The sequence below is a fragment of the Chelonoidis abingdonii genome, chromosome 20 (assembly GCF_003597395.2).
Source record: "Chelonoidis abingdonii isolate Lonesome George chromosome 20, CheloAbing_2.0, whole genome shotgun sequence".
Taxonomy (NCBI): Eukaryota; Metazoa; Chordata; order Testudines; family Testudinidae; genus Chelonoidis; species Chelonoidis abingdonii.
In genome coordinates, this window is record NC_133788.1 from 20,435,023 (window position 1) to 20,462,411 (window position 27,389).

The following is a 27,389-nucleotide window of genomic DNA, read 5'->3' on the forward strand; positions in this document are numbered from 1 at the left end:
ATGCTTAGTACAACAGGTTCTAGACATTGAAGGTTGCACGCAAGCTATTGCAAGGTACACGGTATTTGCTCTAGATATGCTTTGTAAAGAGCTTTTGTATCTAGTTTTATGGGAAAGTCCTTTATTTTCTGTTATAAATATTGAAAGATTATTTCTTGCCCTTACTTACTAATTAGTGTTTCTAAAAGTCTTTGGAGACATACAGCATCATATAAAACCAGAATTTGCCTCATTTACACTGAGTAGCACCTTATTCTGCAGGTAGGCCAGCTGTGGCTATTCAAATCAGTAAGATGCCACTCAATGTGAGTACAATATCAGAATCCAACCCTTACCTGTGAAAAGGTCATTGAACATGGATTACACTTTCATTATTTACAATTCACAGACCAAAAAAAAGCTTCAATAAACTGAAGTATCAATTATTTAAGAGAATGTTGGTGTTTTCTCAAAAATCATACAAGGTAAGAAAGCCAAAAATTCCATATTTACATTATAGTAAGAGGGCAAATATTAGAAGGCAGGAAAATTCACAGCCACCCAAGCCACCTTAATTCTGCCTTCATCCCCTGCCAACATCCCATCTTGCACACAATTGCATCGTGCATCTAACATGGACGTATTCTGATAAAGGTTGCTTTGATACAAGTTTTTAAGAAGTTGGCAGCTTGCCATAAGGCGACCTCAGCAAAGCACATTAGCGATGAACGTGTGGCTGGTGGTTTAAAGCTGTAGAATACTATGCAAGGTCTAAGAACTATTACGAGCCATCGGTCTCCTGAGTTAAAGACTGCTTTGTTATTTTTACCCTACGGTACTTAGACAAAATATATGGCATTGAAACGACAAGCTGCTCTTTGAAGTCCTGTCCACTTCAGTTCCAAGTTACTCTAGCTCAGAGGTCGGCAACCTCTGGCACACAGCTCACCAGGGTAAGCACCCTGGCGGGCTGGGCTAGTTTGTTTACCTGCCGTGTCGGCAGGTTCGGCCGATTGCGGCTCCCACTGGCCACAGTTCACTGCTTCAGGGCAGCACAACCCTCGGCCCGCACCGCTTCCCCCATTGGCCTGGGATGGCGAACAACAGCCAGGGGGAGTCGTGATAGGCCGAACCTGCCGACGCGGCAGGTAAACAACCTACCCCGGCCCGCCAGGGTGATTACCCTGGCAAGCCGCGCGCCAGAGGTTGCCGACCCCTGCTCTAGCTCATAAAGTTAAACATGTGCATCAGGGTTAACAGGACTGAGGGCTACCAGAGGTTCTTTTCTAAAGGTCTGAAAACAAGGGTCACCATCTCATACTAAAATCCAAATCTGTTTTCAAGCTCCTGGTAAGACCTGGTCACTATTAGGAGATGGTGAAAGGAAAGGAGGGCTATCCTTTCATCTCCCCACCCTTCAGAGTCAGTAACAGCTAGCCTTACTCCTGCCGAATTTCCTATCCACTGCTTGTCTCTTGGGTGGGATTTTCTATAAACCATACATCAAGGCTTACCCGTAACAGTATGAAGTTACTGAAAAACTCAACAGGATCTGTTCAGATAAGTGACAACAGCTACACAATATTTTATTGAAATTCTATCCTCCCTTTCAGTGATAACTAGTTTTTAATCATGGACTTGGACAGAGAGAGAATGTAAGAGCAGCAGTATTCTCCTGGGTTTGAGACACAGCCTCCAGTCTGCACTCCCAGACCTCCAACCATCTATCAAGTTTATTTCTAATCTGTTCTGCAAAAAAGTGCATGATGTGCTGATGCTTTAACTGTCACTGCAGAGTCTCAAGCTTGCATTTGTCCTTGGTTTGATCCCAAAGAGTTCGATTCCAGAGAAGAACAAGATGGTGGGGGGGTATAATGTCATCTCAGTTCATAGGGGGTTTATATGTAGAAATTCCCATTCAAGGAGATAAAAATATCCTCCTTCTATTTCATCTCAGTGGGATGAAAATATCCCCAATCATGAACATGGGAGCACCCTTAATAATTACAAGTCAACTCACAATTACTAAACACCAAACACTTGTTGCATCACATTTTATTCTCAGAAAAAGCATAGGCCCCGAAAAGAATTTCTCCCTGCTTGTGTACAATAGATTCTCTTTCATACTTTCAGGATACTCCAGCTCCTCTTGTTTCAGAAATGGGACAAGAAGCAGTAAAAGAACAGAAAGTCAAATATTTAAGCCAGGGAAACCTTTAGGATGAAAGTGGTTTGTGTTTGAAAAAAATATTTCTCTTTATTATTATTTTGCACTTCATTGGAGATGGAGCATTGAAGCCAATGGCAAGCTCCAAAGCTAACAAATTGTCACTGGAATGCTGACCAAACTAAACCAGGATTTTGCCCCCAGATACTTTAACAGCCAAAAAAAAGGTCAACAGCTACCAGCATGTGGTGCCAACATCTGCTACTTTTATCTACTTACGGGCTCTGCAGAGTCACAGTTTGGACAACATGAGCTCTGGCCCTGTTTTATGAATTAAAGAACTCAGGTCTCCTGCTGTTTTGCTGAATAACGTGGTTGGGATATGGGGGAAGAGAAGAGACAGGAATAGCAGCTGGTATTCGGTTTAAGTTTTATACTGAAATTTTTAGAACAAGGTACAAGTTTCCAAAACTGTCAACAACAAAACTTGACAATGTTGTAAATTCCAGGAGCACCAGTACGAAGTGAAATTGCTAATAAATATTGATTTGATTTCTTAACACCTACCTCAAACCCCTTAATTTACCCCTTAAAATATAACCTTCAAACAACATAGTAGCAGCTCTGAATGATACAATGGTGCCGGGGGGCTGAATTTTTCTTTTTGACCTACAAAAACCTACTTAATTGATGAGCTCTGTGCATGTTTGGCATTTTTTGTACCTCAGAAATTTTTAAGTTAAGAAGAGAGATAACATAACATTTCGCTCAGACACACAGAGAACCCTGCCAACAGAAAAGCTGTGTGAAAACCTGTTCCACGCTTTTTAAGCCATGGGGCACCGTTTGGTAGTTTAGATGTAAAATTTGGTGTTGAGACAAAATAAAGGTTTGGTTTGCTTGATAAAGCTCAACAATATTTTCATGAAGCTTTGTTTTGATAATGATGAAAACAGTTTGTTTGGATTTAAACAGTCTGCCTGTAGCAACTGAAACCAAAATGTTGCAGTATTTGGTCAGTGCATAAGGATGAGAGAGTGAGACTGACCACAACACACACAACGAAAGATGACACTGTCTGAAAAAGATTTGTTTACTTAGGGCAAACGCACACTTAAAACACTGCATCAGTGCAGCTGCACCACTGTAGTGCTTCAGTGAAGATGCTCTAAGCTGATGGGAGAGAGCTCTCCCATTGGGGTAGTTAATCTACCCCCCTGAGAGGTGGTAGCTATATCACCAGGAGAAATTCTCCCGCCAACATAGCACTGTGTACACGGGGAGCTAAATTCAGAATAACTACGTTGCTCAGGGATGTGAAACCGATATAGGCCCATAGTGTAGACCAGACCTCAGTATTGTTATAAGTAACCATAAGATCACTTCGGGTATAGTCAGTTACATTGTTTCCCCTTGCTAATCAGTTGGTTTTGAGTGTTTTGCACCGCAAAGGACGATGGAAAAACATTTTTTAACAGATGAAAATGTGATTGTAAAACCATAATTGGCAGGGGAAGTCAGGCAGTACCCAACATTACTGAACTTTTTTTTTTTTAAATCAATTTGACTTTGAATTGATGTGTCCCTTTAAAACCAATGTTCTTGCCACTTATGGCAATTAAAGGATGTCCTAGCACTTATATGCAGGAGCAGGGGTGTTACCCATAGCATCCTACCCAAAATCCAACACAGGGAATTACGCTCTACCTGTCTGAATTTCTCTTGCAGTTCCAAGTTGACACGGTAGCCACCTTCACCTCCACTCTAAAAAGGTGGGTGGAGTCGCTGTGCTCTATTGAACAGCTGCCACCTTCTACCAGTGACGTGGTGACAATTCAGTGGTGGGTGCAGTGATCTCTGAACAGCTCTTACCCACCTTTCCAGGGCTGTTGTGGAGCTCAGCTAAAAATTTAAGGGTTCGGAAATCCTCAGACAAAAGGAACTATAGGAGGTTTGTGCACTATTACAGAACAACGTTTCATTGGGGAAAGAAAAAAAAATGTGCTGGAATAGGTTGCTTGCCTGCTTAGGAAACTTTAAGCCTGAGGGTCACTATGATCCACGTTGTTCTGGAAATAATGGTTAAACTACTTAGATGATTTCCACATGCTGATTGGTGTGGAGTAAAAACTTGCTGGTTTTATTTGATTCTAGCAAACATACATTTTCACTGGATGTTATTACTCACATTGGAAAACTGCCAAGTATTTTATAGACACTTGACACATCTGCCCAACTTCTTAGAGTCCAAATGAATCCTTCATGTTACAAATTGGGCTGTGGTCAGGACACTGAGAGCTCTGAACTTCTGGAAATCTCCCCATTTTCAACTGCAGAGAGTTAGGTCTTCTTGCATTCCTTGCCACGCTTACAACTGAGATCAATGAAAACCTTGAGCATGGTTAAAAATAAATTCCCATCTAACAACTCAAAGGAGCCTCAATGGCAGCACTTTCAAAGAGACTTTTGTATACTGTGACCATGCTAACAATTTCTTCCATTAAGGTCTCATATTTGTGAGTCCCTCCAGTTTGAGAAAGGGAACAAAAATATTCTGGTTCTTAGGATTTCACGTTAGAGGATGCTGTAAGAATTACATCAAAGATAAAACACAATCTAGGATTAAGTTGCTCTGAAATACAGTCAAGCCTCGGTAAAACAGGAGCATAATTTGGAGAAACTCTGACCACTTATTTCTTATGCCTACAATTTATTCTGCTGATAGCCTCTACCTCAGCCTCCACACACAAACTCCTCTTAACTTAGTCCATGGTCGTGTCTAGGAAAATAGGTTGTACTGGAAAACATGTTGGCTAATATGCTTTAGCTGACATGATTTTAAACCAGGGGTCGGCAACCTTTCAGAAGTGGTGTGCCGAGTCTTCATTTAGTCACTCTAATTTAAGGTTTCGCGTGCCAGTCATACATGTTAACATATTTAGATGATCTCTTTGTATAAGTCTATAATATATAACTAAACTATTGTTGTATGTAAAGTAAATAAGGTTTTTAAAATATTTAAGAAGCTTCATTTAAAATTAAATTAAAATGCAGAGCCCCCCGACCAGTGGCCAGGACCCAGGCAGTGTGAGTGCCACTGAAAAATCAGCTCATGTGCCGCCTTCGGCACGCGTGCCATAGGTTGCCTACCCCTGTTTTAAACATTACATTGCACCTATTGTAGACTCAGTTTAAGACCTTTAAAAACATGTTAACTGGCTGAAGGTGACCCAGGCTCGCTCTCCCAAGGCTTGTCTTCACAAGTAAATTAACTGGCATAACTATTGTGGAATCAGCTATTCTGCTATAGCTGTGCTGGTCATTTTCCCCAAGTAGACAAGCCCTTAGGGCTTTATACTGCTGCCCATCACTGGAATACCTGATCCTTGTAGCCCTCTACCCACTAGGAGCGACCACAACCAATTGATAGGTTTTAAAAAGGTTTTAAAACAGTCTACACATGCTCACATGTTCAACCACCACCTACTTTCCTATTCCACACAAGGCCTAAGAGTTCCAAACACAAATAATTTCAGCCGCTTTAAAAATTTTTTAAAAATCGAAGTGTCCCCCATCTGGGGCATGCCCTGTTGCTGGAGACTACACTGGGACATGTACTACTTAAAAATATTAGCTCTCTCCCCTTCCCCTTTTAAAGATATTAGAAAGTACCCCACAAAAAGCCTGCGCAGTCAATCTAAGGGTGGAGGGATCCTCTTGTGGGTAAGGCATTGGACTGAGAATCAGGATTCCCAGGTTCTAGTCCTTGCTATCCACAGACTGTGTGTGAGACCTTATGAAAGTCACTTGTCTTCTCGATGCCGAAGTGTCCTCATCTGGAAATTGGGGCTAGTCTCTATTTATCTCACAGGGTGTAAAGCACACGAGCCTGTTCAGGCAAAGGGTGCTACACAGTTCTATGGTTTATGTGCAAAGCCAGCTAAGTTCCAACCTCACCTGCACAGAACACGGGTTTCTATCATCAGTCTTTTTGGTGCAAACAAAATCCAGTTTTCAGACAAAAAGGGGCTGTGCAGGGGACTTTATTCAACAAACCAGCTTTAAAAGTTATGCTAATAATGAATCAAGCTTCAAATTGTATTTCCTCCCCCCCCAAAAAAAGATTCACAGTTGCGGTTAGAAGTCTAGCCTGAGCTTTAAACAGGCATGCCAGGACTGACAGGCACACAAGATCTGAAACAGCAGGCAATCTTCCATATTGTGTGGCCTGACATAATGAGGTAGAACACCTCAACTCCCATATTTACGCAACAGCCTTTCAGAGCTGTCCTTTTCTATGGCATCGATGACTCCTTACGTCTGACTTGGGGGGCCAGGGATGAGTTAAAGGGGAGGTGAAGCATGGCTACTCAAGACCACAAACTCATCTGCAACATTCTATTGCTTACGCACACATAAGCCACAGTGACGTGCACTATTTGGGATTGAACGATTGTGGTCCATTGCTATAGCAATTAGACAGGTGCCTCAGGCTCCTGGCAAAGCCCTTAACCTCACTGTATTTGGGCACAGTGACTATTATGGCTACATCATGTAAGCATGCGATGAGGGTTAGTCAGTCACAGCCTGCACTCAGCTGCACAAGGGAGCAAAGCCCCATGCACCCCCCAGGTGAGATTCTGGCTGCAATGGCTGCTCCCTCATCACTCCCCACTGAGATGGGACAGAGCGGAGTCGCAGCTCCATCTCCCTCTGCTTGCCATGCAGGCACACGATGGGAAACAAACTGCTCCACCACACGAATGGGTGAAATGACCTACTCCTTTCTCAGAAAGCAGGGGAGGAACTGCAACTCGGAACCACAGCTGGTTCCTCGACCGCTCCTGAGGAGCTGCGGCTACTCCCCAGGCCTTACTCAGGGCGGTTTGTAAAATTACAGCCTAGCTCTGAATGACCGGAAACACCTCAGGATTATTAGAGTGAGGGGGAGGTCTACACAGCAAAATGCGCCAGCAGCAGAGAGCCTCGGAGCCTGGTTCGACTGACTTGGGCTCGCTCTGTGAGGCTATAAACAGCAGCGCATCCTGAAGCCCTGGCAGTGAGGGAGGATCTCAGAGCCCAGGCTCCAGCTGGAGCATCTACACTGCTATTTTTAGCTCTGCAGTTCCAGCCTTGTGAGCCCAAGTCACTTGACCCAGGCTCAGGCTTGTTACTGCAGAGGGTTTTTTTTTTCCTGTGTAGACGTATCATGAGCCACTGGGAAAACGTGCTGTGGACGAGGGCTTGTCTAGGGGAAAATGGCCAGCGTAACTATACCAGTCTAAATATGCCACTGTAATTCTACTGCTATAACACCCCCATGTTGACACTATTCCAGACTAACAGTCTTCACACAAGGAGTTTTACCAGTATAACTATACCTGTATAATGGCATGGGTAAAGTCCCTGTGTAGACAAGCTGTGATTCTCTCTTGTTGATCTAATTTTTTTTAGAATTCGTAAGTGTTGAGTCTTTACCCTCCCCCGCATGCTGCTCCTGTTCCTCTAATTGCACCTTTTGTCTCCACCTCCCACACACAATTCCATGCATGCCTCATTTTGTTCCACCCTCTATGCTCCAGAGAGCTGCCCTTATCTCTTGCACTCAGTGACCTCCATTACTCCTCTAGATTCAACAAATCTGATCTCCACTCCAAGATGGCCTGCACCTCCCTGTGTATTTGAACTACAATCTTGTGCATCGAATTTGCCTAGTTAGCCTGTAAACACCCCTGTCCTTGTCAATTACATGCCTGTAAAGCCCATTAGAGAACTCAGCATTTCAGTTGTTCCCACAAAATTGCTTTTGATCAATCACAGCCATGTTTGGTTCGCACACTGTGTATGTCCAAAAACTGACCAAAATAATGCTTTTCAGATTTTGTAAGATAAATCCACTCTTAGGTTGAGGCCTATGATTGCACAGCTGCATTACAAACCCTGAAAATAGGGATTTATAAATGGAAATGCTGACAGATCTTCAGCGATAGGCATGTAAACATAACAGTTGGAATAAACGTTCTCCCATGGGGGGGAAAGTGGCACTGCACAGTAAAACCAAGCTTCAAACTCCTGCTTGTTGTCAACATTTTCACTGTTGGAGTGGACTTTTCATGCAGTTGGCATGAGGCAAACAGCACCAGCTCTGACCCAGCATGATCTTGCTATGTAACTTACTCCGGGCTTGGGTCCATCTGGGAATGAAGTTTGCATGTTGCCAGCACAAAATATGACCCAAGCTACACCCTGGACAGCTACAGCAGTAGCTCTCAACTTTTCCAGACTACTGTACCCTTTCAGGACACTTATTTCTCTTGAGTATCCTCAAGCTCCACCTCACTTAAAAACTAATTGCTTACAAAAAATCAGACATAAAAAACACAAGTACATCACAGCACGCTATTACAGAAAAATTGCTTACTTTCATTTTTACCATATAGTGAAAAATAAATCGATTGGCGTATAAATATTGAACCTACATTTCAGTGTGATATTTGAGCCTATTTTTCACTTGTGAGCCTTGCTATTCTGGGAGGCTGCGAATTATAATTTCACTGTCACCACTACTGCTGCTTCCAGCTCCTCGTTTTAAAAATCTATCCATTTTTACATCACAACCACATACACATCATGACAACATCAACCTCATAAACATGCTTGCATCCATCAGTAAATGACATAAAATGCATGGATGTCTAATACAGTGCATATACGCATGTTACATTACCATATAATATAATGTATGTATGTATGTATAATATATGTATATATATATACATATATATAGAGAGAGAGCTGCATAAACAAGTCATTGTATTAAATTTTAGTTTGTACTGACTTCACTAATGCTTTTTATGTAGCCTATTGTAAAAGTAGGCAAATATACAGATGAGTTGATGTACCTCCTGAAAGACTTCCACTTACCCCTCGGGGTCGGTGTACCCTTGGTTGAGAACCACGGAGCTACAGGATGGTGACAAACTGCATTTACCCATTTATGATATAGAAGCACAAGAAAAGGTCACGCTTCGACTTGCTTCTCCCCTGAACTTGGCTACACAGCAGATGGCAAAAGTTATGCTTGACCTCCTTGTGTAGCTGCAGATGCCAGTTTTAATGGTCAATGTCCAAAAGGATAATAAATAACAGTACTTCTTCTTGGCATGCCATTTGCCTAAAACCCTTTTCAATAAGCATGTTTTAGACTAGAAAGGCTTACTGTGTTCCTACGGCTTGGAAGAGACCATCCAACTGCCATAACTTGCTAGAGAAATGAGTCTAAATGAATCTTAAGTTTGATTTATTTTGGCAGCTTGACTTCTGTTTATTATTCATTGGCTACAAAAGCTTAAGAACTCTGTGTGACTTTAATCACAAGGCCTGAGTTTTAGGAAATGTGGTGTGGATTTTTTTTTTTTTTTAAACTTATACACAGAGCTTAAGACATTCCCTAAATCTGCATTCGCCCCCTCTCCCCACACACACTCCACACAAAAATCCTGAATATTAGCCTTTGCCTGCTAATCAGGATAGAAGTTTCTGTAGAGAAAAATACGAGACAAGACTGTTGAATGGTTCATGATAGAAGAGTTCTACCTAAGAGGCATGGGAGATATTAAAGTGATTGTGACAAAGAAAAGCCTACAAATTATATTATTTAAAATATTAGGCTTAAACACTTGTTGCAAACAGGCTGATGATTTTACAGGGCTCTTCAAAGCCTGCTTGTTCCAGCTAACCTGTTATACTGGTAGCACCTAGAGGCCCTTATCATGAATCGCAGCCACACAGTGCTTGGCATTGCACAAAACATTAAGTAAAGAGATGGGCTCTACCCCAAAATGCTGACAATCTTTTCTTAAAGACAAGACAGAACAAGTGAGTGAAACAAATAAATGAGTGGGCACTGGGAGGGAGAGAGGATGAAGTGACAGTAACCTGAGCATGTTGTTGCCTAACCCAGCTGTACACACAATTTAGCTGGTTACCTGCCTGGCAATTGTTATCCAAAGCTGGGGTGACCAGATGTCCTGTTTTTAAAGGGCCAGTCCAATTTTTGTGGACTTTTTCTTATATAGAAGCCTATTACCCCTCACCCCCTGTCCTGATTTTTCACAGTTGCTATCTGATCACCCTATCCAAAGCCCAGCACTTAGGCATATTTGCGACTTTAAGCATACGAGCTGTCTCACTGATTCAGAGCAACTACTCATGCACTTCAGTGTTTTGCTAGACCAGAGCCTAAGGCAGGAGGGAACAAGCATTGGACAATGGCTAGGTGGCAGCAAGCGAGACTGAGGGCACAACTAGCCTATGCAAAATGGTCTTCAGTGGGTTACTCACATGCTTTCAATTACAGATGGGCTTAAGTGTTTTGCCAGATTGGGGTCTTATCCTCACCTTCCAGTCTCCCTCCCTGTGCTTAGGCTGCAAGAGGGCTTAGTGGCACCTGCATCATTTTCACTTCTCACTTCCTCTGCTCAATCTCCATATGCAATTCCCTTCCTCCCTGCATTGATTCTGTAAAGACCTCCCTGATCTCCACTGAAATAGCTGAATGAGGGCAAGTATCCAATGCACCGTCAGTCTAAGACCTTGCCAAACCCAAGAGAGCTGTGGGTATCTCTCTACACTAGATGGATTCATCTTCCTCCTTTCACAGGTTTAAACATAGCAAGCCACTACACTATGCACATGGCTTGGGAGGAGAAGGCATCGCTAACCTTACCCCAGCAGCAAAGGTGCTACACATTTATCTTTATATGCAGCATTGTTTATGAAAGTACCAGACAGCTAATTAAAGTGTCCACCACTGAGCTGGGTGCAAGCTGGACAGCAATTTACTTGCATTCTTATTAGCACCAGCAGCTGCCATCTTTTTTTCCTGCACTTCTATGGTTAAGGAAAACATATTTCCAATATTATGAGTCACAAAAAAAAAAAAAAACAGAGCAGGGAGCCAGTCAAAGCCAACTGAGTTACCAGACTAGTATCTTCACCCACCAAAAAAGGCAAGGTTGTTCCCTGTCCAGAATATGCGCACTTCCTTTTTCTAATTATTCAACGTTTATATTGCACTGGGACCTAGAAGCCAATTAGACTGGGTTCCATTAAGCTAGGAAATCCTCTAAGTTAACCAAGTTTTGTTTTTCTTAAAGGGACACTAGCAACTTAAAAACAAATTCACACAACCATCTAAAAAGGTTCGTCTGCTGTTGTTAACAGTAAAACCTATGATCATGATAACAAGAGACTGGGAAGGAAAGATTTTTTTTCCCTATAAAAGACAACCTGTTTCATCAGTTTCAAGAACAACAAGGGACACAAGGAAATGATTGAAAGTCAGGAAGTTTTTGGGGAAAAATTTAAATAGAGAAATTCAATAGTAAAGCCACAAACAGTGGTAGAGAGGGTTGGATGTGAAACTAATTCTAAGTGATTTTGAAATGGACTAGATTTCAAGTTCTCTGTCCTTTAATACCTCAGGCTTGCAAATGTTCTGGCTGCAGAGATGGAACAAAAGAGTTAAATTAGAGTCTGAAAATACAGAGGATGCATTACAGAAAGGGAGTTTGAGGGAATGGGTGAAGCAGCTCAGGCCAAAAGAACATTACAAAGAAGTCAGTGATCGTCAGACAAATTATAGCTCACATATTTAGAAGCTTCGGTAATAAACAGGACTAACTGGCAGCAAATTAGAAATGTACTGACAATGTGTTAAATGCATAGTGGAAAATCTATGGAAACTGCCCATACCGTAACCTGGGGCAGATATGAAAGTGTGCAGTAACTGGACCTTAGCTTTCTAGCAAGGGCAGTGTATGTGCCTTTCCCATGTCAGATCTGAGAAAACTCTAAAGGGGGAGTAAAGGGGATCCATAGCACTGGATCTCAACAAAATACAGGCACAGCTCCAACTACATATTGTTACAACTGACCCACAGTAGCTTCTGCATTCCCAGCCTCTCCCAAGGCAGCAGAAATAGTTGATGTCTAGGACTCCCAAGGAAAGTTTTGTTACACTCTGCCATGGAATATTCCACCCACAGCTGTTGTGTCCCCCCCACCTCCAATAAAGAGGTCATTAGCAAGTTAATTTTTGAAGTTCACGGTATTGCCTACAGATGTCACAAAAATATCACACAAGGAAGGGGAAGCCAAATGAGCCAGACTATTTAAAGGACTTTGCATTTGGAGTAAATTCTAGGGCAAAATTTCAAAAAAGCAGATGGCTTTGAACTGGGAAATGTTATACTATATGGAGAAAATGGAGCATTCCAGGCTGTAAAGCTGTTTAAGTGGTTCCTTTGGTGCTACATTTGATTCATTTTAATTCTTAATTCAAGCACTTATTTTCAACCATCTTGCTACTTTTTTTTTCCTTTGGGTAATATAAAACATTTGGGGCACGCCGTTTAAAAGGCAGTATAATTCAGCATTTTTCATCTACTTGACACTCACTCACTAATGTGTGTAATGGCCCTGTGAAGCACAGTAGTATTATCCCCATACTACAGAAGGAGAGACTGAGACCGAGTGGTTAAGTGACCTGCTTCTAGCACAGAGGCTGTTAGCGCTGGACCTGGGATTAGAACTCCATACTTCCTGGCCCTGTCTCTCACTCTCTCTCAAGGCCTGATGTTGCACAGGGAGCGCATCCTGCCGCTGTAGGTGAAGACCCACAATCGAGAGCAACTGTGCTTTCTGCGGGCCTAGTGAGAAATCTGAGCACCATACCTTCCTCAGACTCTCTCTCTTCCACCAGCTGATGAGCAAAACCAAATGCTAGGCTAGTCTCAAAAGCAACATTGTGCTCCCCCCTCCTGGACAGAAGGGGAAGATGCAGTTGGCAGGTAAAAAGAGCACCCCCACTTTGCTTGTGCTCGGCTCTTTAGTGGCCCCTCTTGCTGGAATAGAAAGGATTTGAACCAGCCACCTACAAATGAAAGGCTCCAGACTTCTGTTCCCTCATTCAGCAGCCAAGTTATGCAGAAGAGAGATGGGAAACTCAAAGACAAGGGTGTAATTTCTGAATATTCTTCCCCCCTCCTGCAATGTTCATGTCGATCCCCTTAATAAAAAGAGAGGGCAGAATAAACTTCTGTATCCATAATTCTGCCTGCTCCCACCCACATGTAAATAACTCACACCACAGTGAACTGCCTCCTTCAGGGAAGAGTACCGGCTCAGCTTGGCACCTCCTCCTGGTTTTTGGTGGCTCAAATAAAACCTTTCATGTTGTCTCAGCATCTGGGGGTTATATTTCTTTGGGAAGACGGTCAAAGCCTTTCCAGGGTGTTTATAAAAATAGTGATTTACCCTCAATTCTACAAGCCACCCTGGATCCTCCATGCCCACAGAAATCAGCAGTTACTCTACCCTTGGCAGCATCAGGACCCATGTTACAATACCTGGCTGAAAATATGACACTTGTCTACCTCCAAGCGGACCCGACAGATGTGAACAGCTTCTTCTGGTCACCTATGTGTTGTTACATGGTTAAGAGATGGGAGTGGCTTCTTTAAAGGCCCCCCAGCATGCTGTGTAATGAACTCACCATGGCCATCTCAGCTGCTATGAAATCATTACAACCGGGACATGGTATCTGAGGTTTAATTGTTCTTGTCCTGGTTGTTTTTAATGTTTGGTTTCAAAATACCAGACGCACTTAGTGAATTGCAAACTCGCTGCCAGCCAAGTTCCTCTTTGGTAAGAAAAACACTTTGCAAAAGACTGTCCAAATGCAATAACAGTTTTTATTTGGGTCAGACTTGTCATGCTCTCAGACAGGAGGTCAGACTAGATGATCATGATGGTCCCTTCTAACCTTAAAATCTATGAGACCGAGTCTTGCCATAAAGAGAATTGTATTTTAAAATGTTACTTATTGAATTCTTATGTTTATTTAAAAGGTCCGACACTCAGAACGGAGTCAAATGCAGAGTGTAAGCACACCATCAGACTTGAGAACGTGACACCACCTCTGGAGAAGAAAAAAGCAAGACAGACCCATGTGCCAGACAAAAGTGTAGAGGAAGTGTGGCAGAGATTATCCCCATTTCAGAGATTAGGAGATTGATGCAGAGAGAGACTAGGTAACTTGATCAAGGCCAAAGAGTGAATCAGTGTCAGAGATGGGATTAGAACTTATGACTTCCTGGCTCTCTATCTTGTGCTCAGACACACCTGTGTCACCCGAATCATTAACATTACAGACTGGGTAAACTCACAAAATAGGAAATGCTTTCCCCAAATATGCACGCAGAAGAACCCGCACTCCAGGAATGAAGCAAGTTTTTGACAGATTTATACATCCCTCCACCAACATGCACAAACCAAGCTCGGCTCCACCAGAGTAGATTGTTGTCCCTTGGTTACAGCATCTGCCACACACCTTAAATTAAAAAGCAACACATGGGTGAAGGGAAAGTTCTCCTCTAGATAAGCAGCACAGAACAGTTTGCTATGGCTTAGTCTCTGGGAGGAGACAGGGGAAGGCACAGCAGGAAAGAGCTAGATTAGCAAGTAAAAAGGTTACATAGTAGCTGCCATTTCTACACATGCATCAACTTCCAGCAAAATCCAAAACACAGAATGGACCAAAAAAGGGTGATAAGGAATGAGAAGACACCTGGAATCACCAGGCAGGGAAATTTCTGCCAGGAAAAATATAATTGTTGGAGAATTCAGATGACACATAGAATCTAGGATCCAGACAAAAGGGGATAAATAGGGCTTCCTGGCCAGCACAGCTTTTACTCCTGAAGCATGCTGCTGGTTTTGTAAAAAGTGTCACTCTCTTTACTACAGCACTGATTCGCTCCATAGCCGAGCTTCTGTTTTTCTTAGATGCGCCTCACTTGTTGGTACTTAGAAACAAATTCTTACAATACTTTGGAAAATTAAGCTCTTCCTCTGTTCCATCCAAAAGGGAAAAGCTGGGCCTCTTGCCCTATAACAACTTAACATTTCTGAGCAACCATATTTCCACGGAACACGCGCGAGTGAAACAAAGGCTCCCTTCAGCAAAAGAACAGACAGCCGATGCTAAAGATCAAGGTTTTCACCCCCTTCCAAACTATTAACAAGGCCATTATCTGAAAGGGCCTCTCTCCCCATTCGCCTGCATCCAGAGCCAGTGAGAAAGAATGAACTACGGCATGGACAGGAATAGCAATTATTTCTTCTGTGTTTCCTTTCTGTCTGGGTTCTGGGGAGATGAATGCAAAATTCCATCTCTAACTGAACTGCTATTCACAACTTTCTCTGTCTCTGTAATCTGACCTGCTCGACTGCAGAACCCTTTGACCTACTAATGTCTGAGGCCTGGAATTCCAGACATTCCTGCAAGCTTTATACTCTAGGCCTGCCCTTCCCAATATTGACACAGCTTTGTTCCAGCAATCCATGTATAAAACATGTGTTCACACATATACACATGTATGTTGTACAGGCACAGACGAAAGCACGCATCCTTTAAAATACACATGGATCCTTGAGAGAGAATAAAGCTTTCAACAATTTGTCTGTTAATCTATAAGGTGACTCTTGCTGCTTTAACAATTTATTGGTGTCAATATTTCAAATTCTTTGAAAGTATTAAAGGCTTAGTTGCATTGCTAGAAGAACACCTGCCTTTACCATGGCATACTCTGGTTATGTTCAGCAAAATAAAGAGCTATTACCTTGAACGGGAGTAAAATGATTTAACATGGAAACGCTCATGACTAAATACTGCACTAAGCCACTTCAAAGGGCCTCTGCATAAACACGCCCCACAGACATAAATATTCTGTGGTTTTACTCTGACGGAATTTTAGTAAGTCCCCTAACAGGCAAACTAACTAGGGGCTTCACAAACATATTTATCCATCCAGTGCTACTGCACAGGGTACTGGCTAAGGCCTGCACTGTTTCAGTATGGCATAGTGACCCTCTAAGGAGCTCAAGGATGTGAGACATATAAGGCAGAGCTTTACATGGAGGATGCTGGACCTGCACAGTGCACACCCGTCAACAGCCTAGGAAACTCATTCAGCAAGTCATCAATTCCCCTAGTAATCCCAAGGAGGCTCCTCAAGTTCTGTCCAGCGGTTCTTGCAAGAGGTTTCTCTACAGAGGATTCCACAGCCAGCATTTCCACTGATGCTCAGCACTGACACACACTGCTGAGCTGTGGCCTTTTGTCACCATGTAGGAACAGCTTCTTTTATTTTGTCCCTCTTGTCAAATTCATCCCCTGGACCTGCCAAAACCCTAGGCAATGCTCTTATCATTTTCCCGCTTGACTACACTCTCCTCCTCTTCTCTGTGTTCTCCCAGTCATCCCTCCACCCTTCAGTCTGTCTGAGAAGCTGCTGCCAAAACCATCTGCCCCACTTTTGTCACCCTGAGCATCTTTCAATCCTCTTCTCTAACTGCTGCACTGGCTTCTCCTTAGCCTCAACAACTCCTCTTCCATGTGTATTTCTGACCTCATTTCTTCTGACACCCTTCTTCTGACCACTCTGCTGGCCCCCACTTCACTCCTGACCCAGGCTGCCTTTCACATTTTCTCTTATTCTAGGAATAGTCTCCAGTTTCTTCCATGATATCTGCCAAATGTGTCCCAGACTCAGTAATATTTAGTGCTCAGGGAACCATACCACTATTATACAGTCCTCCTGGGATAGGTAAACAACCCCCATTTTTCAGACATTAATACTGAGGAAAAGAGAGGTTAAATAATTTACTCAAACCACAGAAAGAATCAGCAGCGGAAACAGGATAAGAACTCAAGAAATCCTTGGCTCCTAGCTCTGGGCTCAGTCCACACTTCATAAGACCTACTGGTGTAGGTTCTTTTATTTGTGACTACAAGCTACAAGATCAGTCTACTTGGGAGTGGCGAACTGAACATGTTTTAATGGTGGTCTGTGTCCTTTCCATGCAGAACAGCTCATCTTTCATCACTTGGCACGTGGGCTCAAGTGCTTTTATTTGCTTAGCAGTTATTCTTTCATCGTGGCAGATTTTTGCAAGCAGGTGCACTTCAGATTGAGGCTTTCAACAGAGTCTGTCACTGTGGACTCCAGAAGGAAAGAAGCAAACCCACACAAACTGTACTTCAGGAAAAACTGAAAAATACATCCAAAGGGTCTTACTAGTGGGGGAAAAGCAGTCCTGTCGCCGGGTACTACTACTTAAACATTGTTTCCTCTTCTTAATACTAAATGTAATACTCAAGGAAGGTGCTGGATTGATATGGAAGCTCCTTGTTTACCCATAAAATAGCTACAAGACATGCAGCAACAGTGCTAGCTGCCTCAACGATGAATCACATCTACAGGTAAGAAGGTAGTTCAGTCTTCATGGCTAATATATCCTTGGTCTTGCTGTTAAGTTCTGGGTATTGGGGTATGGACACTTGTCAAATAGGGCATCAACCGAACCTGCCATCTCATTTCATGGGGGCCACTCAGTCAGATAGTAATGACCTAGGACATTCCAACCAGTGACCAAGTTAAAAGTACCAATCCCCTGAGCAATCCACTCCCACTTAACAGTGGGCCTGTTTTTATCTGCTTTACTCCTACACCTCTGGAATCAACTTCAGAGATTGACTCAACTGCAGGCATCATGTTTCTGTTCTGATTTCATTAAACTCAGTTTCTCTCTTGCCTCCTTCCACAGACTGTTTAGAAGATGAGTAATAACAGCTGTCCCTGTAAGTGACTCTTCAATATGACTTAGTGTATTCATTCTCCATGGTATATATAGTGTTACGTATGTGTGTGCAAGATGTTAGTAGCATCGTTACGATGGGACACAAGATGGGGAGGGCCCTGAGTTACTACAGAGAATCTTTTCCCAGGTCTTGCCCACATGCTCATTGTCTAACAGATCGCCATATTTGGGATCGGGAAAGAATTTCCCTCCGGCTCAGACTGGCAGAGACCCGGGGGGGGTTTCTATCTTCCTCTGCAGCATAGGGCACAGGTCTCTTGCAGGTTTAAACAAGCGTAAATGGTGGATTCTCTGTAACTTGAAATCTTTAAACCCTGATTTGAGGACTTCAGTAACTCAGGCAGAGGTTAAGGGTTTATTACAGGAGTGGGTGCATGAAATTCTGTGGCCTTTAATGTGCAGGAGGTCAGGCTACTGACCATGATGGTCCCTTTTGACCTTAAAGTCTATGAGTCTCTGAGACATCTGCATGCCATAGCTGTCTTTCTATTTAGCAGAGGGAGAAGAGAGACTTGGGATTTTTTGTGATATAAGACATAAGTACCTGTCTGCCATCCTGTCCCACGTTTGTCTGTCCTCTCACTACTGTTCGAATATTGTCATCCAGCCTCCTTTGGGGAAAAGCAGACAACGTCAACATAACCCACTGCATACATGGCGTAGATCATTTGTGAAAACCAGTGCACAGAAATAAAAAATTGTACGTGGGTTGGTTTGTTTTTAAATGGTGCCGACAGCATAAAACCGATATTTTTATAAAAACCTCATATTCTCATGAATATTAGCAACACCACTGAATATTGGCAAAATATTAAAATTATTTTTAAAATACAATTCACTTTTTGCATTTCACTCCAGTTGGTTGATGTTATCAGACTGGGCAGTTTCCCTTTCTGGTTCTCCTGCACTAGAGCAGTGCTTTCAGGTAGACAATCCTTTCTTCAATGTAAAAAAAACTTCACAACCCCCTTATATTTTTTATTCTTATCTTTATAGCAAACGTAAGAATGACAATAAAGCTTATGCACTACAATTATTACTATAGCTACGATGTTTGATCTCACCAACATACGTGGTTTTGGCCACCAAAGTTATTCTGGGAGTTGTGTTTTTTTGCTTTAGACTTGTAACAGAATTTTCAGTGTCCAATTGTCTTTCGTGAGGCTGAGAAACACTGCATTACAGCGATGTTATTTGAGTAGCACACACTACAGGAAAGAGTTGGATGAAAAATCTAATGATCATATGGCCATTTCTCTCCTATATGACAATGAAAGGAAACAGAATGCTACTTACCTTATTTTCAGTCTGATTTTGCTCACAATTTCATCAATGTTTGCCAAAGACTGCAAGATAAAAACAATTTTTCAAAAGAAAAATGTTTTTCCGCTACATACATGCAAATCACTGAATTAAACTTCCCTTTGAATACTTGGCATTTTCTTTCATAGCACTTTACAAAGGTGGTTCAGTAGCATAATTCCCCTTTTATAGATAGGGAAACTGAGGCACCAAATAGTTTGGTGACTTGTTCAAGGTCACATAGAGGTCAGTGATAGATCTTGGAACAGAAGCCAGATCTACAGACTACAATTACTTTTCAACTCGCCCCTGCACATGCATATACACGCTGAGTACAACTACAATTTCTCTTTGCAATTTTACAAATCCTCCCTCAGAGGAAGCAGTTAAAGGGAATGGTGATGGTGACCTCTAGTGGATAACGCAGTCAAAAAGCAAACAGGATCAAAGTATGTTAGGGTTCAACCTTACAGTACTTTGAACTTCAGCAATCCCCAGAGGAATGCAATGGGCCCCGAATGCCTGAGATCCACGGATACCCGGCAATGAAGAATGCCTGACTGGTATCTGGGTGTGAGCAGATCAAGCAGAACAAGTTGAACAGAAGCTCCTAAAAGGAAAAATCCTACTGCCTGCGCTGCTTCCGCAGTCAACCCAAACGCAGCAGAATCTAGGAAGTTCCAGCAAGTTTTCAGGAGCTTACCCAAGGGCCCTCCTCATCTCAACAGACCTCCCAACCCCAAGCTAAACCTAGTTCATAGATTGAACTAGGGAAGGATTCGACCCCACTAGACCCCCATTCCTTATCCCTGAAAGGAAACAATGGTTTTAAAATATAGTCTGATTGTGACTGGACTTTCTGACACTTCACATTCAAAACATCTCTGATGTGGCTAGAATCCCTGGGGCCTCCCAGTATATTGATCCAGCAGGATCTGAAATTCAACTGCAAAAAACAAACAAACCTTTGCATAGTGAAACTGTTTCTTTCTAGAGACCAAAACAGAATTTTCATTATATCGAAACTGCAGCTAGCACATTGGGAGACTGTCATTCTATTTCACTAGGTCTGAGTTTAAGTAGTAACTGCCACTGAAAATCCTAATTTTGCTGCTCTTTAAAAAGAAGCCCTGGGTATATTTTTAAACCTTTCTACGGACATGAAGGGGGATTTACACACTGAGTCACCATTAAGGTTACCCTATGGCTTATGGGACAGCAGAACCTCAAGCACTTGACTCACTTGCTCAGTTGGAAAGAGAGTATTAATATACTCCACAGCATTGAAGTCTGCCCTGTCCAGTGGATCTTGGCTGGGAAACACCTAGAGAAGGGGAAAAGAAACACAAAATATCAGCTTGATCATCTGTAATTTAAACAGTATCTGTTATTTTAATAACTAAAACACAGACATGGGACTATGTTTAACAGCATGGTCCTGGCAGGTCTGCATGGAGAGCAGTCAGGCCTCAATTCAATGGAGAATAAATAGTTTTTGTGACTACACCCCTGTAGGTCTTTGTGCTATTAAAATCCCTGCAGTTATCAGACTGGGTAAACACAGATGTAATACATATGCACATCCCAAGATTCAATACCAGCACAATCAATCATGTGCTACAAATTCCCAAGAGTCAGAAACTATTAATTATGTATCTAAAACCATGTTGATGTTTTCATCATTGCCTGGAAATTAAAAGCTCATGCTGAGACAACGTCCTTCTCTTGGGTAGGGCCATCTGATGACAGATGGAGACTTTTTCTTTCACAAACTTGTAATATAAAACATGATGAATTAAGAAAATGGTCAAACCAGATCCCTAGAGACCTAGATTTCACCATGAAAACATGGAAAAGAGAGAGAGGGTAAATCTGTTAAATTATCTAGTTATCGGAGAAAAGAGCAGCAACTCTTTCTAATCGGTCTTCAGGAGGTACTCAAATGATTCAAGTAAGGTTGTTAAATTATTTTTCCTCCATCATAAACTAAAACATGATGTATTACCTTCCCAGTTACCATGTTTGTTCTGTGCTATGCAGCCATCAATCCCTCCTTCCCCAGTCTAAACCACATCCTAGAAATGCAGTAAATCACATCACCCATGTGTGTCATTCTAGTCATCCCAAGTTGGTGATAGGCAGCTGCAGTAGGCAAAAGAAAATCCTACACAAAACTTTCAATTCAAACTTTTTGCTATCTTAGCACACAGAGCATCTAAATTTGATATGCTTTTTTCAAAAGGGAAAAATCTATTGGTTCTGAAAGGATTGTAACTTATAGGGTTGCACTACTATTAATATGGTATCTGTCCACCTTTCAGCAGAGGAACTTGGGGAGCTCTAGAAACTGAGGCACAGGGAGATTAAATTATTTTCTCCAATATCACACAGCAAATCAACAGCAAAAATCAGAAACAGAAGCCAGGTGGCCTAACTCCCTGATCTTCTACTGGGCAACAGTTGCAGACAGCACAACAGATCAATTATGATAGCTAATAGTCTGGCCAAAAAAATAAACAAAACTCAGTTGTCTCAGACTCCTACTCTAGCTGGCAACTGCAGTTTGACTACTAACGGTTTGTGTCTTGCTATCGTCTGCTGTTTCTAGAGGACAAGCGGTGACAGTACTCATAGTTCTTACAAAAGATGAAAGTTGGCAATGGCTGTAAGGACAGTCATGGATTCCCGGAGATTTAAACACGTCCATCAAATTCAGGATGTGGGGAGAGGATTGTGGTTGGGCATGTAACTGAGCAGACACACAGCTAAGTGTATTTGACTGAGCATTTGAAGAGAAAAGCTAATAGATCTGTAAGCCAAGTGTGGAGATTGGCAAAACTGCAGGGGCACAAGTGAAAAGACCAGTGAAATCGAACTGAGTGCCCCTAAGCACTTGACCAGCAAGGTACTAAAGGACAACCAGGTGGAGAGGTGATGGATAGGCACCACATAAAACTAAGAGAATATTTATGAAAAAAGTATAGCATCTCAGGCTTGTAGTAAGGGTAATGGGGGAGGTCACAATACAGTAGAGAAGGGGCAGCAGCCTGGGTAAAGCTTTCTCAATCACTACAGAAAAGTTGCAGGAAATGAATATGTTACTTCACTGCAGTATTCTCTAGTGCAGCAGAATGGTGAAATCTCCCTTTCTATCCTTGACAGCCTGCCTCCTCTGCTGATTCATATCAGCCTTTACAGCTGTTGCCTGATATAAAAAATCCCAGGGGAGATAAAAATCATTATTTTACAATGATTTTTTGAAGTTTGCACAGATTTTTTTTTTAAATCAGCAAATCAAAAGTTTTATTTACAAGACACAGCATTAGAAAATAACTGTGTGGCTTCATCACCAAGATGCAGGTGTAGGGCTGGAAAAGACCACTTGAACCATTAAGTATAACATTACAATTAATGCATTAGCTAACGAATCCAGCATTTTCCCCACACCTCATCTGCCTGTTGCAGAGCTGGGCCATGAACTCAGATTTCTGAACCCCAGCTTTAACCATAAGACCATCCTTTGTTCATTCCCAGTTCTGTGCCTCCTTTCATGCAATCCCCCACACCCAGCACAGTCTTGGAAAAGGGGTTTAGCAAATATTAATTACCTTTGCCTCCTTTAAAACACTCCTGGAGAGTGACTCACTTTGTGAACCTTCCTATCTGAAGATCACTTGCTATTCTCCATGCAGTCCTAGGACTGTAAACTGTTCCGGATATTACTCCTGGGGGAATTCTGCATCACTGCGCATGCACAGAATTCATGTCCCTTGCAGATTTCTTTGCTTCCCCACAGAAAAATGACTTCTGATGGGGAAGCAAATGGAAGTCCACAAGAGCGGTCATGTGCCTCTCCTGAGCAGTGCAGGCAAGTTGGTTCAGGCACTCGGAGCAGCAGGTAGAGACATAAATCACCACTAGGACAGGGCTGGGCAGGCTGGGCAGTCACACATGTGAGAGGGGAAGAGACACTCTTTCTCTCTTGCTTGCTATTGCAGCATACTTGGTGTGGAGAGGCAGGGCTTTGGATAGTTTCTGGGGAGGTAGGTGTGGGGCAACCTGCCTGCTTAGTGAATTGTTTCCATTGTCTTTGTGAATTCCCTCAGGAATATACAACAGGTGTAAAAGTTTTAAGGCTCCCTTATATTGTCAGATGGTGTAAAGGACAATATGGCCTTATAAATGCTTATGGTGCTTTAGTGATTAGGACTGGTCTAAATTTTTGGACTGAAAAAAATTCCTATTAAAATGTGCTCCATGAACTGTTTGGTACTTACCTTTCTAGAGATGGTCAGTAGCCAATATAAATTGTGAGTTTGATTTCCCAGATCCCACTTGCTCTTCAGTTGCCTATGATGCAACACTGAGCATATGGCTGCATATATTTGTTGACTAAAAACTAGAAATAAAGGGTCAAACCTAGCAGCATTACTATTAGGCAAGGGGGCTTGGGGATTTCTTCCAATGCTCCCCACTCCCATTCTCCATCCATTGTACTGTAGTTTAAATAAACTACCAAAATAACTGAAGCTGGCATGATTATATTGCATTATTATGACAAATAAAATGTGCAGATTTTTTTTTTGGTGCAGAATTTTTAATATTTTTGTGCAGAATTCCCCCAGGAGTAAGATATGGAACCAATCAGTAGGTTGGCAAAGTTTCCTTGTTAGAACCATTTGACTATATCAACATGTAAAAAATTATTATGGTTATAGCAAAAGTGGAGATTTACAGATGGACAGTTTAACAAAAATGTTACAAGCTTTGTCTAGCTTCCTAAACCATCTTTATTGACCCAAAGCAGTGGGAAATTGTGCTTATGTTGTGATTATATGGAACAGACTGGATCCCAGACACTAGACCAAAGTCGATCTCCATATAAAACTCCCCATTTTAACTCTCCATATAGAGCTTAAAATGTTTTTAAGAGGAAAAAGGAAAGAAATCTCACCACCCTGAAGGAATTAAAGCTCTCTGTAAGGATAATGGGCCAGCTGTTTTGTGTTGTCTAGGTGGTTCTCCATCTCTAACACAGGAATTATGATACATCACAGGCAAGACCTGAACAATGACAAAGAAATGCTGCTGCCTTCCTTATTGATAGGTGCTGTGCATCCCTGCCACTGTGTCAGTCTTCATCACTCCCTCTAGCTCATTCAAAGGAAGTGTGCAACTTGTTCACTTTAACACCCAAGTGGGTCATCTGAGTGATGTGTTGTGAGGCAGCTCCCGTTCCCTGCCTCTAGATTTTCACCTACAATAGGTTCCTCTTCAAACACCAGGGGTGAAATCCTGACCCAAAGGAAGTCAATGTGAATTTTGCCATTGATTTCAATAGGGACAGGATTTCAGCACAGGTTGCTGCTAATTCCATTGCACCTCCTTTGGAGCACAAAGAACTGTAAGACACATCTTAGGACTCTGGTTCCAGGAGGATACGTATGGGCTGTTCACGTGGAAAGGGTTTTGACCGCCCTGAAGCATGCCACTGCAAATCAATGGCCTCCCATGAAAAGGTGGGACAGGGCAAAATCTCTCCAAGATCCAAATCAGCCAGGGGGTTCTTTTGTGCTTTACTTAAGCCTATAATGGATGACAAAAACCACATGCACGTTGGCTCCCTCTACAGTCCAGGCCTGAAACAACAGGGGGGAAAGATTAACAGGACGAGGTACAGAGACACATTTATTTACTAGGAAAGTTAAATAATGTTTTCACCCCTCTAGCCAGCTACCTGAACGATAAATAAATTAATCTAAGATTCCACCAGAATCCTACCCCACCCAAGGAATCCTCCCCCCCCACCAGCCATCCGCCCCCCCCACAGAGAGCTCCGCCCCCGAACCAGCACATCCCACCCCGCCCGCGACGTTCCCCCCACAACAGAGCAGAACAGAGACAGACACTTTGGCCCCCTCCCCAGAGCAGAGCATCCTGCCCCCCCAGCCCGGAAAGAGGGTCCTGCCCCCCCAGAGCAGAGCACCCCTGCCCAGCCCGGAAGAAGGGGTCCCTCCCCCCAAGAGCAGAGCACCCCTGCCCCCCCCAAGAAGAGGGTCCTCCCCCCCAAAGAGCAGAGCACCCTGCACCCCCAGCCAAAAGAGGCCCTTCCCCCCCAGAGCAGAGCAGCCCCTGCCCCCCCAGCCCGGAAAAGAGGGTCCTTCCCCCCAGAGCAGAGCACCCTGCCCCCCCAGCCGGAAAAGAGGGTCCCTGCCCCCCGAGCAGAGCACCTACCGCCCCCAGCCCGGAAAAGAGGGTCCCTCCCCCCAAGCAGAGCAACCCCTACCCCCCAGCCCGGAAAAGAGGGTCCTGCCCCCCCAGAGCAGAGCACCTCCCCCCCAGCCCGAAAAGAGGGTCCCCCCCCCAGAGCAGAGTCCACCTACCCTCCCAGCCCGGAAAGAGGTCCCTGCCCCCCCAGATCAGACACCCGCCCCCCCCAGCCCGAGAAAGGGTCCCTGCCCCCACCCAGCCCGAAAAGGGTCCCTGCACCCCCAGACAGAGCACCTGCCCCCCAGCCCGGAGAAGAGGGTCCCTGCCTGCCCAGGGGCCCCGCCTCCCCCAGCACCTCTAGCCCCCGGCCCGGCCCTCACCTGCTCTATGGCCAGCTGCACCTCCGGGGCCAGCTGCAGCACGGCCTCCAGCTCCTCCACGGCCTCCAGCTCGTCCTCCTCCATCCCGGCCTGCCCCGCGCCGCTTCCGGGAACCGCGGGACGCTGGGACACCGGAGGACTCCAGCCAATCAGAGGCCGCCCGGCCTGCCGGCTTGTAGGGGCGGGGCAGCCGCGGGATTGGGGCACTGGCCGGAGGGGGGGATGGGAGGGGCGGCACCGGCAGTGTGGGGGATGGGGCGCTAGGGGGCCTGCAAGCACTGGAGTGCGGGAGACGAGCAAGGGGCTGGCCGCACTGGAGGCAGTGGGCTGGCACACTGGAGAAAGGGGTGGGGGCAGTGAGCTGCCAGCACTGGAGCAGACACTGGAGGCAGTGGCCTGCCAGCCTTGGAGGAGGAGCAGGGGGGCACTGGGGGCAGAGGGCTGCCAGCACTGGAGAAGGAGGTGGGGTGCTGTGCTGGAGGCACCCAGTAGGATTTCTGGCATTGTGTGAAGGTCAGACACCAGGAAAAAGACGAACCTTTCCTTATCAGGCCCTTGTTTTTGGTGTTAAAATTTGATATGGCCAGAAAGACTCCCAAGGGGAACAGGGTCAGACCCTCTGAGATGTTATCACCCTTAAGCTTGAAGGGTGAATTAGTTGCCTGAGATTGGGCATTGAACTCTTGTCGCCCAGTTCTTATTCAGAGCACTCTTGAGAATAAAAAACGTGTATTTTCCATATAATGATCCTTCATTTATCAAAAGTCCATTATTCCTCCTGGTGCTAGAATGCTCAGGCTGGCCCACCACCTTACAGCGCTAATGAAAATCTGTTTGTCTTGATTACATATTTCTTTGCATAATTATGTTTGTGTTTTCGTGTAGCACAGCAGAGCACTTCTGAATTCCACTCCAGCAGAGACCTCAGTGAACTCACCACAGGTATTACTGCCGTGTATTATATTCTGTTATAATATTTATTTATTTGTATTCCAGTAGCTCCTAGAGGCCCCCATGCATTAGGTGCTATGAAAACACATAGTGAGAGACCATCCCTGCTCCCCCAAGCTAATGGTCTAACTAGACAAGACAGATGGAAACAAAAACAAATGCACAGAGTGGTGATTTGCCTAAGGTTCTCACAACAGATCAGTTGCAGAGTAGGGAACCGAACCAAATCTTCTGATTCCCTGTATGGTGCCCATTCCACTGGGACACACTAGCATCAGAACCAGGCTGTAAGCGCCAGGATTTGACATTGGAGGGGAAAAAAAAAAACACCACATGTCTGTCTATAAGGCTAAACTACCATGATGAGTAGCCCATGGAGTCTGCACATCCTGTTATAACTCCCTGTTGGATGATCCTCCTCATCAGTGCAGACAAGTGCAAATTTCCCTATGGCCAGCAAGCTTGTCTACTCATTAGTCCCTAACTCCACTACTCACAGACCTTTGATCGCACTCGGGTTTTGTTTAGTTTCAGTTTTACATGGTGCCACTCTCCCATCTTGCCAAGCTGGCACTCTCAAGACCTGTTCTTAGCTATGAAAGTCAGAAACTCCAGGTCATACCTTTCAAGAACTGGGCCTCAGGGCCTGACCTGGTTGTAGTTGTGACAGACTG

General features: G+C 43.8%; 1 protein-coding gene across 1 annotated transcript in view; it reads right to left on the reverse strand.

The window, feature by feature from the left end:
- VPS53 (VPS53 subunit of GARP complex) overlaps nt 1-25,880 on the reverse strand; it is a 92,309-nt gene extending 66,429 nt beyond the window's left edge. Inside the window, exons 1-4 of the mRNA XM_032785295.2 lie at nt 25,765-25,880; nt 20,418-20,498; nt 19,169-19,218; nt 18,417-18,483 (exon numbers count right to left, since the gene is read on the reverse strand). Coding sequence (XP_032641186.1) covers nt 18,417-18,483; nt 19,169-19,218; nt 20,418-20,498; nt 25,765-25,848 — 282 coding nt within the window. The 5' untranslated portion in view covers nt 25,849-25,880. The remainder of the gene's footprint in view (nt 1-18,416; nt 18,484-19,168; nt 19,219-20,417; nt 20,499-25,764) is intronic.
- Between the last annotated feature and the right edge of the window lie 1,509 nt (nt 25,881-27,389).